A 13,745-nucleotide genomic window follows, 5' to 3' on the forward strand; every position below is an offset into this window, starting at 1 on the left:
AGAAGATTAGATACTGCTTGTAGGAGATTAAATATTGCTTGCAGGAGACTGGATATTGCTCGCAGGAGCATAAGTACTGCTTGCAGGAGAGTAAATACTGCTTGCAGGAGAGTAAATATTGCTTGCAGGAGAGTAAATACTGCTTGCAGGAGACTAGATACTGCTCGCACTTCTGCTCTCAGATGCGAATATCGAGAATAATATAAAAATTTCCTGAATTAGTAGTTTTACAGGTTGTTAATGATATTACTGAGGATTTGGAGCCTGAAACCAAGTCTGCCCTGCTTGAAGTTTATGGAAGAAATATCTCGACTTCGAAGACGTCGGCCGCCCTAAGCGTTGATCACAATATTTTGTGGCGGCCGAGATTATTTCTTATATCACGAACATAACGTAGGGCCGCCGACGTCTTTGAAGTCGCTCGAGATATCTCTTAGATAAACTTCAAGCAGGGCAGACTTGGTTTCATGCTCCAAATCCCGAGTGATACCATTAACAACTGTATAAAAGTAATAGTCTCGGTCGACTTCGAAGATGTCGGCCGTCCCAAGTCATGTTCGTGATATAAGAAATAATCACGGCCGACTTCGAAGACGTCGGCCGCCCCAAAATATTGTGATCAACATTTAGGGCGGCCGACGTCTTCGAAGTCGGCCGAGATATCTCTTAGATAAACTTGGTTTCATGCTCCAAAGCCCGAGTGATACCTTTAACAACTTTATGGAAGTAATAATCTCGGTCGACTTCGAAGATGTCGGCCATCCCAAGTTATGGTCGTGATATAAGAAATAATCTCTGCCGAGTTCGAAGACGTCGGCCGCCCCAAAATATTGTGATCAGCAACTTAGGGCGGCCGACGTCTTCGTCTTCCCTGCTTAAAGTTTATGGAAGAGATATCTCGGCCGACGTCTTCGAAGTCGGCCGCCCTAAGTGTTGTTCACGATATTTGTGACGGCCGACGTCTTCGAAGTCGGCCGAGATTATTCTTATATCACGAACATAACTTGGGGCGGTCGACTTCGAACACGTCGGCCGAGATTGTTTCTTCCATGAAATTGTTAGTAGTAAGGACGAGGCTATTGTTCCAGGATTGCTATTGTTGCTTCATTCATTGTTAGTAGTATCGCTCGGGATTCAGAGCGTGAAATCAGTGTACTCTGTTTGAAGTTTATGGAAGAGATATCTCGGCCGACTTCGAAAACGTCGGCCGTCCTAAGTATTGATCACAATATTTTGGGGCGGCCGACGTCTTCGAAGTCGGCCGAGATTGTTTCTTCTGTGAAATTGTTAGTGGTATCGCTCGGGATTCGGAGCGTGAAATCAGTGCACCCTGCTTGAAGTTTATGGAAGAGATATCTCGGCCGACTTCGAAGACGTCGGTCGCCCTAAATGTTGTTCACGATATTTGGGGCGGCCGAGATTATTTCTTATATCACGAATATAACTTGGGACGGCCGACGTCTTCGAAGTCGGTGGAGATTATTTCTTATATCACGAGATTATTACTTCCATAAAGTTGTTAATGATATCACTCGGGATTTCGAGCATGAAACTAAGCCTACCCTGCTTAAAGTTTATGGAAAAGATATCTCGGCCGACTTCGAAGACGTCGGCCGCTCCAAGTTGAACTCGACACTTGAAGTTGGCCGAGATTATTTCTTATATCACGAACAATACTTGGAGCAACTTTCCTTCTATAACATTTTGTCATATTTGCAACGATAATGAAAATATCTGCTGAGGCAGCTAAATTCAAACGCACTGTATACTGCTCACAAGAGTTAATATTGTTTGTAGAAAATTATATACTGCTCGAGGAGATTAGATACTGCTTGTACGAAATTAAATACTGCTTACAGGAGACTGAAAACTGTTTGTAGAAGACTAAATACTGCTAATAGAGGACTAGATATCACTGACAGAACACTAGGATACTTAATGACGATGAAATAATTATAAAAATTGATTTTGATGTTATTTGAAAGCGTTTTAAAAATATCGCAAAATAGAAAAACTTGCTTGGTGTTTGTGAAAATGTCTCAAATCAATTAAGAACAGCTTAAGATTACTTAATAGAGATAAAAAAAATTCGAAAAATCAATTGAGATGCTTTCCAGAAGTTTCAAAAAATTTAAAAATATGAGAAAAGCTCATTGGTGTCGATCAAACTGGTTAAAAGCATCTCTAGGATACTTAATAAAGATGAAAAACTTAAAAAAAGAATTTTTATATTATTTGAAAGTGTTTCAAAAACAGGAAAATCTTGTTTGTGTACGCGAAAATGGCAAAATCACTTAATAACATTACAGCAAATGTAATAAGAAGGAAAACTGCAACAATCAACATATTTATAATATATTCATTACCCTTTTTTCGTGGAAAAAAACAACAAAATAAATTATAATAATAATATACTTTACCTTTAATACCAGCTTTACGTTCATTATTGACATCTAAAATGAGTTTTGGGGAGTAGTTAAACCCATGGTGGATGGGTGTCTTTTGTAGAGATAAGAGGGCGCCGAATTTTCTTTCGGAGTTGACGTCAAAGGCTAGCTGCAAATATTTTTCGGCGTCGGTGTTCTTGTACTCTCCCTTCGCTAAGAAGTTGTTCTTGAGAGAGTCTAAATTTAGCGTTAGGTTGCCGGTTTCATCGTTATGGGATATATTGAACGACAAGACCCTTTGGGTAACGGCCCCCGGGGTCTCGAAAATAAAGCTAATGTCGGTCTTATCGCCAACAGTATTGTGCCTGTATTCCATTAGGTATGTCTTCGCTGTGGGGTCAATTTTTTGAATTCCCAATTTGAATGCCGACGGACCGGCCAATATAAAGTTGGGGGCGTTTTCCATTTTAGTCACGTTTGCGAAATCGTACCGAGCGCACAGCTTCAACCCTATGACTTCCACCGGCCATGAACACAACGAATGAGACACTCTATTTTTTTCAATACCGGTCTGTTTCTCCTCCGCGCCTCCTTTCATTACAATTAATTCCGATCTGTAATTATATCGGAATTGTAATACTAAGAAATTGAAATGATTAAAAAAAATTTATTGAATGCCAGGATTGGAGATATTGAGAGTACCTAGGTACATTTATCCAAATTGCGAACTAGGAGTTGAATCGTGGGGTTTCCGTAATTACGGAGTATCCAAGTTTTTCCGGGATTGCACAAACCCATTGAACCACGGTAGGGCTAAATTAATTAGCAATGCCCAAATGTGTGTATTCAGGGGAAATATTAATTCCAATAAAGCGTTTGAGGTACCGGCCTGCACTAGAACGCATCAGGAATTCGCAGGCCGTTTACGAAATGCCTCGGGCCGGCTGAAAATTCTCCAATTTTACTTTCTCGTTGGCCATGTTAACGTGGCAGTTTAATAATAAGGCTTAGTTAAAATAAAAAGCCCACCTTTGCAAAAACTTGTTAAGAATTTCAAATTTAATAAAACTTTTCAATGCTTTCCGGAATATCACTTCATGTCGGGGGTCTTAATAGAAAATTTTCAATTATGTCGATATAAATGAAAACATTTACATTTACCCCAGGGAGACCGGACGCGGTGGTTTTCTTTTATTTCCAGACAAAATTCAATTACCAACTCAACTTTATCTATCAAGATTCCATTAAATTTGTTTGCTTACTTTGCGTCTGTAACGTCTGTATTTTCTTCGCGTTTCTTTTACGAACAAATTGATAAAATATCAAAATATCTTAATCTAAACTACTTTTAACTTTAATCGTAATTTTATTAATACTTACTTTGCTCCTATGATATCCGCGCTTTGCTTGGGCATCCCAAAAGAAACTTTAATGTGTTTGGTGCTTCTCACAGCGACGTTTGCTTCCACGGTGGACGCTGTGTACAAACTACTCTTAACTTTAATTCCGGTGTCCAGGTAATAAGCGTCTACAGACATGCTTCCTACAATGTCTAAAGCAACGTTAGGTTGAAGATGAGCATCCATGTCTAAGGTAAGATTCTTTTTGAAATTTGCCGAAGTCAAAGATCCTTGCAGTTTTAGGTTTATAGCCGCCGTTCCAATGGCGTTTAAAGTTAGCGGGAGCCCAGCTCCGGTAGGCACCACATAACTGCTGTCCAAAAACATCGTTGCTTTGTTGTACTTAATTTCTTTCCCGGATAAGATTCGCTTCAAAAAATCAATCGGATTCAACTCGCTCAATGCGTCTCGAATTTCTTCCTGCCCGTTGAATGTGACGTATTTCAAATCGTTCCCAAACACTTTAATAGCAAAACCTAACTTTGGATTATCAGAATTATTATTATCGATAAAGTGGGAATATTTATCTATCTCCGACTGCAACGTTTCGGCTTCATTCGCAGCCCTGGGCCATCTAATTTTAGGCAACTTATTTAGTATCTTATCGCCGGTGAGGGGCCCTTTCGGTCCAAAGATCGATTCCAAATAATGCTCAAAACCCTCAAACCGACCGTCTATCTGGAAGATATTGATGGACTCTCCGAATAAATCAACGGTTAAGTTGAACGTCGCCGATCGAGGGACGTAGGACGACGGCGAGAATATGAGGTTGCCCTCGAAGTTACCACCTACGGGTATAATTGCGCTTTTACCGACGAGGAAGCTTACGGGCATGCAAAGTTCAATCATAAAAGTAACGCTCACCCATATTATACTCCTCGAAGAACACCGAACCCTCGTAGTTGTTGGAGAACTTACGTACGTCATTACTGAACTTTTTAACCAGGTCCTTTTCGGAGAGCAGACTTTGGATTTCTACTCGAGTCGGGATCGACGACTTCAAAAGATTATTCAGGTGAGTCCATATGAAAGAACCAACTGAAAGCGAAACCGATATCTCTTTAATATTTTTATATGATACTAAGTATTTTATAAATTATTACCTTGATTAACCTCCTCGGCTTCTAAAGCATGGCGCACGGTTGATAAAAGTAAATAATCGGGACACCTCATGATTTGAAGGTAAGAGGCGATTCGAATTTCCGTGTCTTCAGAGACGTTTCTAAATATGGTTTCGAAATAATTTCGGGAATTCTCGCATGTATAGCGACGGTAGACTTGAATAGCTTCGACTCTGATACTCGTATGGAGAGTGGAATCTTCGATCATACGGTTTAGGGTGTCCTTAAAGTCCTCGTTGATAATTCCAATGTTGGCGAGAGATTTCAAGGATATTATGAGCTGGAATTCAAAACGGATTAACCACTCCTTTACGTTCATGCGAATTTCGAAATGGAATTTCGTATTTGGAACGGGTCAACGAATATCGCGTTCCAATTTTGAAGTTGATGTTTGCGGACGGTGCCCGATCCGAAAAACGAGCGGGATATTGTTTGCCCAATCATGTCGAGTCGCAAATGGCCAGAGGTCCCCGCCATAATTCGTGCGGCACCCCCTAAACGCCCTTCGCATTTTTAACGGGGAACCGCCGTTCGGATTTCTGTACGAGGGAACATTCCGGCGATAAATTTTAAATTTTCTTAAACTTTAGACGGACTTGCTGAGATTAACGCAAGTTTAACGCAAGTTCCGACAATGGGACAATGTGGATCGTTGAAATTTTAAACTGTACAATGCCGACGCTAAACGTTTGCTCTTTTGGTTCACGTCGCCGGTGAGATGGAGGTCCCAGTTGTCATGAAATATTTGCTCTTTGAAATTACCTTTAAAATTCATTATTTCTAAATCAAAAATAACTTTTCAAATAGATTTTAACCATGAAAAACAGCGGGATTTTATTAATTCCCCTCATAAAAAAGAAATGGTTTTGATATTCCATAAAAATGGATTAATATCGGAAACGTGATATTTTCAATAACGAGGGTACTTTAAAAATCGGAATTAAAACATTATTAGATTTGCGAACGGATGAAAACATTTACCCTTGCCTTCTCGGTGAGCGAATGGTGTTTTCGTTGAGGGGGAGAATATGTTATCCTTCCGGGGGGTTGTTTACGCGTATTATATGATTTTTTTCTACTCACCGCTTCTTGGGTGACTCGATCACGTTCGGAGGTTTCGTAAGACGATCTTGTTCGTTCCTCGACATGTTTGACGATGGTTTCCACAGCTTCTCTGGAAATGCAGTCCGGATTTTGCATGCAAAACGTGTGCGTTAAGGAAGACACCCCTAAGGGCACCGTGGCTACGTGATATTTATTTTCTAATAACTGCTGCATAGCCTCCACCATATGTATATCCGGCCGCGGTATGAGGGCCACAGATGTCATCCACTCGTTCGTGGTTCTTAAGGGCACGCCATCTCTAATAATGATGTTTTTCATTAACCGAACTGATGCACTACTCCCTAAGTGTGGCAACGCATCTAAAACGTGCTTTCTACAACCAAATTATATTTTATTAGAAATTTTATTTATCTAATATCTAATTAACAAGCATTGATTATAGTATATATCTCGGTAAATGTTGACTTTATAAAAAACATTTTATACAATAGTGGTTTAATATTTTATTTGCCATAATAGGATTGCATTCAATTGTTTTTAATTCAGAAAACAAATGAGTAACAATTCAATTTTTTTAAATAGATCTTTTACGATTACATAAAATTTTTGTATCCTTACATCAGAAACTTTTGGAAAAACATGTAAAAATTGTTTATTAATAAAAATTAATCAATAACATTAATCTAGATATCCGAGATCGTCAAGTACCTCGAATTATCACCTTAAATTAAATTTACATACAAAATAAAACAAATAAACAAAAAATTTGTGTACATCTCCAATAATTCGAGGTACTTGACGATCTCGGATATCAAGATTAATGTTATTAGTTAAATTTTCCTAATAAACAATTTATACATTTTTTCCAAAAATTTTCTGATATGAGGGTATTAAAATTTTACATCATCGTAAAGAGAAAAAAAAACTCTATCAAATGAGCCTAACGAAAGAGTAGATTGCCATTTAAAAAACTTCAAGTGTTATTCGTTGCTCATTTGTTTTCTGAAATAAAAACAATTGAATACTGTTTTATTATGGCAAATAAAATATTAAACAACTCTTGTATAAAATGTTTTTTTATAAAGTTGAAACCTACGAAGATATATACTATATTCCATACATAATGGGCACCGTATATGTGTATATATACAGTATGTCCGTAAAGTAACAGATATAGGCGATAAAATCATTATAAACGTTTTATGGAAAAATCCCTGAAACGTGTCTAAAGATTTAAATTTTTTGCAATTGTTTTGTGTAGATTTTAAATTTCTTCCGCCATTTTTAAGCGAGTTATGACGTCATCGGTATTTTTTTCAAATGGCAATCCCCCATTTTTATTACGGAATATGAAAGAAGATTTTTTCTGAATCTAATACAGTTAATATTAATATTGCTTACATAAGAAAATCTTCGAGAAAAATTACTTTAAAGTTTAACTACTTCAGATTTGTTGGCATGATGAAAATAGCAGTAGCCATGAGTAACTATGGTAACCAATTATTTTAAACAATTTCCTAAGTGTCAAAAACTGATTTAGTAAGTAGTTGACCTCTTTAACACAACATATCCTGATCGCCAACTCATTAGCCAAAGTATGATGAGCCTAGCTTTGACTACATTTAAACAGCATGGCCATCTCTCGAAGCATATCTCGAAGTCTGGCCTACTAAACGTTGCAAGGGAAGTTCAACAAATCGTGGTTTTGGCTGGGCAAGAAAACCCTTATGTTACTGTGAGGAGTATTGGGTCTAATTTCGACATTAGTAAATCAACGGTTCATAAAGTTTTTAAACCTGCAAAATATCATTCCCATAAAGTAAACCTGATTCACGAGCAATGAATCGTAGTTTTTGCAACGATGACGAAGACTTTGTCAAAAACATAATTTTTTCGACGAAGGGACATTTACATTGAGTGGACAAGTAAATAGACAAAGTTGTCGGTATTCTGCTACCCAAAATCCAAATTAGCCAAAAAAGTCGCACACCCAATATCCGCAAAAGATTTGAGGAAACCTTAAGTGGAAAGAGATGTTTAAATTTTTTCAAAGCGATGTCATTCCTTCCATCCCGATAATGTTGACACAACTCAATTCCAACGGCAGTTATTCCAACAGATGGCGCGCCACCACACTTCAAGAAGCTTTACTAAACCAGTTTTTGACACTCAGGGAATTGTTTAGAATAATTGGTTACCATAGTTACTCATGGCTACTGCTATTTTTATCATTATTCAAATTTGAAGTAATTAAACTTTAAAGTAACTTTTCTCGAAAATTTTCTTATGTAACCAATATTAATATTTACTGTACTAGATTCAGAAAAAAATCATCTGTCATATTCCGCAATAAAAATGGGGAATTGCCATTTAAAAAAATATCGATGACGCCATAACTCGTTTAAAAATGGCGGAAAAAATTTGAAATCTACACCAAAAAATTGCAAAATATTTAAATCGTTAGACCCGTTTCAGGGATTTTTCCATAAACCGTTTATTATGATTTTATCGCCTATATTCGTTAGTTTACGGACACACTGTATATACAGGGTGTTTCGGTGACAGTGAAAATGATGATGATTCATGTAAAACAAAATTTGTAAAAATCCTCAAATTGCAAAGATACAGGCCATCAAAGTTAGGAAATTTTAACACATTTTTCTAAATATTTTAAACACTATTTATGGTAAAGCGCTGAAATTTGGTACACTATAAACTAATATCACGTAAAATCATTAGGCAAGTTTTGAGTTGGATCGGTCCGCGGGAATAATGCCATACAACTGTTCCTAAAATTTGTTTACTCAGACCTTTTTTATTCTATCATAACCCTACATTTATTTTTGTAGTTTCACTCTTAGAGAATATTGATAAAAACCACCGTTTTCATATTAAATGCAAAAATGTTGGCTCCGAATTCAATAATAAGACTAAAAAAAAATAAATAAATAATCTGAATTAGCAATGACAAGTGAAAATCGAACTGAGCCGTCATTACTATTATGTATGCATTTTTTCCAAGTGTAGACTTAGCTAAATCCATTTTTAATTTGTTTTAGTTGATTTAATAAAAGAATCCAAAAACAATAAATTAAAAATCAACAAAATAATAATAAATAAAAAAATGTACCTAAAATACAAAAATGTAATAAAAGACAAGTAATAAAAAATACTAAAGGAAATGTCCAAAAACTTTGATTTCTTTTTTTTTGTGCTATTATTGAAATCGGAACCTAATAAAAATAGTAATAGAATAAAATTAGAATAGATAGATAGAATAAGAAAGTTCTGGATAATGCTCTGATGTGGAAGATACGGGACACCTGTATATATATATATATATATATACAGGTTGGTTTATAACATACGGAGCAGACTAAAAGGGTAGGTACTAGGGGTCAAACTGAAGAGATATTCTGTTAAAAACTTAATAGTTACATACATATCGCATGTTAATCTTTTAAATAATTTAACGTCCATTTTTAGAGAACCGCTGATATTCAGCAAAGAACAATAAAAATATTTGTCAATGCCATCCTCATTTCTGAAGGAGCTGTAAATGTAGACACTTTATTGTTTCAGTAGTTTTGTTATTTTACATAATACGTAATTTGTTAAAAGAAATAATAGATGTTAAATTTAATAATTAATAGATAATAATTTAAATCATTGTTTTTAAATTCTTTTAATATTAATTTAATTTAAATAATGCATGTTTAATTTTGACGTTAAATGACATTGTTTATTAAATGTTAAATGACATGTCCGCTGCTAAGTAACCAAATCAACTGGATTGGCAGCAATAAAAACATGTATCAGCGGTTCTCAACAAAAAATCACCAGTTTTTGAGCATTTTAACACATTTTTAAATAGCCTTAACTGCTATATTACCAAGATTTTATTATTTTTGTTAATTATGCATTGTTTAAGTAACCCCGAAATATTCGCAGTTTGAATGTAAACGTAGTGTAATATCGTATATGGTAAAAAATACTCGGCCATTAGTTCAACTTTAACGTTCTATATCTTTGTGATTATTAAGTTGTGGTCAAACATTATTAAGAAAATATCTTCAATTTGGCCCCTAGTACCAACCTTTTTAGTCTGTTCCGTATATTATAAACCAGCCTGTATATATATAAGGAATAAATTTAATAAAAATTCGGGGAATATTCTTTCAAAAAACGCATATTGTGAGAAATAAATGTACAGGTGTCCCAAAATTGAGAAACAATCTCTAAGTTGTCATATTTGAAACTCCATTTTTTGTTGCAATTATGGATTCTACGTAAAATTCTGAGTATTTCTCATGTTGCACACCCTATGTCGATATTCACCTGTCGAAGGCAACTTAATCTTATTTAAAAAAACAAGTTATTAATGGTATCACTCGGGATTCCGAGCATAAAACCAAGTCTACCCAGCTTAAAGTTTACTGAAGAAATAATCTCGGCCGACTTCGAAGACGTCAGCCGAGATTATTACTATTGATTATTACGATTATTGCTAGTAATATAACTAGCAATACTTAGCGCAAGCATCTACCCTGCTTTAAATTTATGGAAGGTGTAATCTTGATGTATAATCTTGAAATATTCAGTGCAAATTAACTCATTAAGAACAAAATTATAGAACTACTAAATGTTTTTACGACAAAGACTTGGAAGTACAGCAATACCCCGTAGTTACGCAATAGGTGGGACTGACAGTAGCCGCGTAAATCGAAAATCGTGTAAGTCGAAATTCATATTATAAAATCAAGAATTAATAAGCACTAATTTTGTTAAAAAATGTACGTGCATATGTACTAATAATACTAGTACAAATACTAGTAGTTTAATAAATTTATTTTCTCGAAAAAATAAAAGCAAAATAAAAATATGAGGTACATAATAGTTATTTATATTACAAGTGTGGAGTGTAATCACACGAGTACTGTAACTATGCTCTAGCCCACGTGTGATATACAACATTATATCTACGACTGCTAAAAATTACTTAAAAATCTATTTCTTTAAAAAGGTTTATTTTGACATTCATAAAAATATTTTGAAATGATTGTTGACAATTTTGAATTAATGTCAGTTTCAATAACATGTTTACTCATCTGGAATAAGTGTTACGAAATGTAAAAACATAACAATTAATGTTTATAATAAATAGTATTTCCTCTTTAAATAGGTAGCACTTTTCTTTTTGTGTTGTTGCTCGTTTCAATAAATTAAGTTATGATCGGGCTAAAATTGCGTTACGTAATGAAACCAGTGTGATAATGAACTTCATTACGTAACTCAAATCACCTCAAATGAGTGTGGTAACGATGACTTGAAGAGTTGACTGATGAATGAGGAATGCAATACTTGGCGCAAATATCTACCCTGCTTGAAATTTATGGAAGATATAATCTTGGCCGACTTCGTCCTAAGTGTTGTTCATGATACTTATGGCGGCCGATTTTTAAGTCGGGAAGTTTGATGCAAAGTGAACAGAAAATGGTAGCCCCATTAACTGAGCAGCAATATCGCAAGATATATCTATTTTAGACATTCTTGTGTTTTGAGTTTTCTCAAACAACAAATTTATGTTACTTGTCCACAAGATGTAGATGATCTTAAAAATCGTATTCTTAGGGGCTATGTTTAAATTTAATAACCAGATGCCGAGAATGTTTTGCAAGCAACGGATGTCATGTTGAACAAACACTTTAGACATTAAGATCTAAAATTTAGGTCTACTTATTAATTCATTGTTATTTAAAACTGACAGGACTCAAATTAACAGACGACAAGACAAATGATAGTTTTGTCGCCTACTATTTCGAAAAACCTCTGATCTACTTACATAGATTATGCATTTTCTACTTAATTATTAATTTGTGTTTTTAATTGATTAGACAGTTATGGTGTGTTAAAATTTTTGAATATGTCAGATAATAGAATATTAAATGTTAGTCGACAATAGCCAACAATATACAATCAAACACACTGTATATACAGGCTGTCCTGTATCTCCCGCATCAGAGCATTAGACGGTTGTAGGATACACTATTCTGAAGTGATTTTTTTAATAAATTTTTTTCGAAATGTTTATAATAACCGCACGGGAACTGTTTAACGACGTCCAATAGCATATTCACGAATTCACAGAAAAAGTTTATTTCTCTTTCCGTGTCGAATCTATTGGATAAATCGCTTCAGAATAATGTATCCCACAACCGTATAATGCTCTGATGCGGAAGATATGGGTATATACCTGTATATATACAGTATGTCCATGGAACTGATTTGGGTTCCAGATGAAGATTTTCAGCTCTTCTTCTTAATGATAATGTCGGGTGTTTCTGAATGTAATACCAACAAAGTGCTTGCATCATTTTCATCGTATCACTTCTTTTCTCTAGGTATTCACAAAATTGACTCAGTGCTTAAAACCTTCAAAATTATTTTACGGCAAATAGTCTCAGAAACGTACACATTGAGGAATTTTTCATTAAATTCCTGAATAAATCGACGATAATATTTTTCGCCTTTCCCATAACATTGCACCAAGTAAATTTTTTGCTGTAAAGTAAGCATTTTAAGCTGACAATACTACGGCCAATAAAGTATAAAAGCGCAGTGTCCATTATCAACGCCTACTAGTACGAAAATGATCACAAATAAATAAACGTAGGCCGATTTTTCGAAAATTGGTATTAGAGACTACGTTTTACTTTTGAACAACTTTTCCTAGTAACTTATTTCCTTATATTCTCTAATAAATGCACTTTACTCTTGTACCATTTAAAGTTTTTTCAATTTTCTGAACACCGCGTATAAAATATGTTAAAGTTTCTATCCAAATCTTACTCTAAGAACTAGCAAAATTTTTTATCAAGATTTACTTTTTTCGATAAAATTAAAAAGGTTTTTCCTATTCAACACCTTTTCCGTGGACATACTGTATACAGTGCTAGCGTAAAGTAACCCCCCCCCTGTTTAACTTCTGAACAGATTGAGATATCAATATGAGCAAAAAAACGTCAGTTTCTATATTTTATCAGCTCAAATATTTTCTTATGGAAAATTTTGCTATCACTTTTAGTTTTTCCGGAAAATGGAACAACTTTGTTTTTTTTAAATGGAACACCCAGTATATTATGGTATCTTCCGAAAGAATAAAACAATACGAATCCAACGATACCTCACAATCAAATATCGGTTTATTAGTTTTTTGCATAAATATTAAACAATATGCGAAGTTTCGTCGGAAAAACCAACGTATCTGCGTTGACTACCTGACGAGATACAATGGGCCAGATAAATGATGGACGGTCAGTTAAAGGTCGGTCTACGCTCGGATTAAGCAGGGTTAAAATCGGCAATTCTTTTAGAATGTTTTTATGAAACAATCAATGCAAGAAAAGGATAAAAGAAAGTTCTTCTTAAATCTTCTAAGAAAAAATTGTCATAACAACAATTTTAAAGTTTGTAGGTACCTTGAAATTTTGTATTTAAGGCAGCATGCAAATATTGTCCTTCATTTCTATCTTGGAATTCTACCCGACCAAGTATAACCAACGAAAGGCGTGATCAAAATGGCTAGAAGGAGTTTACAGCACAAAATCGGAGGAATTTTAATATTCGCTCGTGCTGACAGAAATGTACATGAAACAGAGCGACAATTTAATGAACGATTTCCTGAACATCCAATTAGTCGAAAATATTTAAGAGAACTTGTAAATAAGTTTTTGGAAACTGGAAGCGTCGAAGACCGCAAAAGAACTGGTCGT

General features: G+C 35.0%; 1 protein-coding gene across 1 annotated transcript in view; it reads right to left on the reverse strand.

Moving 5' to 3' along the window:
• LOC111413892 (Apolipoprotein lipid transfer particle) overlaps window positions 1-13,745 on the reverse strand; it is a 108,812-nt gene that overhangs the window by 70,998 nt on the left and 24,069 nt on the right. Inside the window, exons 5-9 of the mRNA XM_023045024.2 lie at window positions 5,992-6,346; window positions 4,891-5,188; window positions 4,652-4,825; window positions 3,768-4,575; window positions 2,421-3,001 (exon numbers count right to left, since the gene is read on the reverse strand). Coding sequence (XP_022900792.2) covers window positions 2,421-3,001; window positions 3,768-4,575; window positions 4,652-4,825; window positions 4,891-5,188; window positions 5,992-6,346 — 2,216 coding nt within the window. The remainder of the gene's footprint in view (window positions 1-2,420; window positions 3,002-3,767; window positions 4,576-4,651; window positions 4,826-4,890; window positions 5,189-5,991; window positions 6,347-13,745) is intronic.

Source organism: Onthophagus taurus, chromosome 8 (assembly GCF_036711975.1).
Source record: "Onthophagus taurus isolate NC chromosome 8, IU_Otau_3.0, whole genome shotgun sequence".
In the NCBI taxonomy this organism is placed as follows: Eukaryota; Metazoa; Arthropoda; class Insecta; order Coleoptera; family Scarabaeidae; genus Onthophagus; species Onthophagus taurus.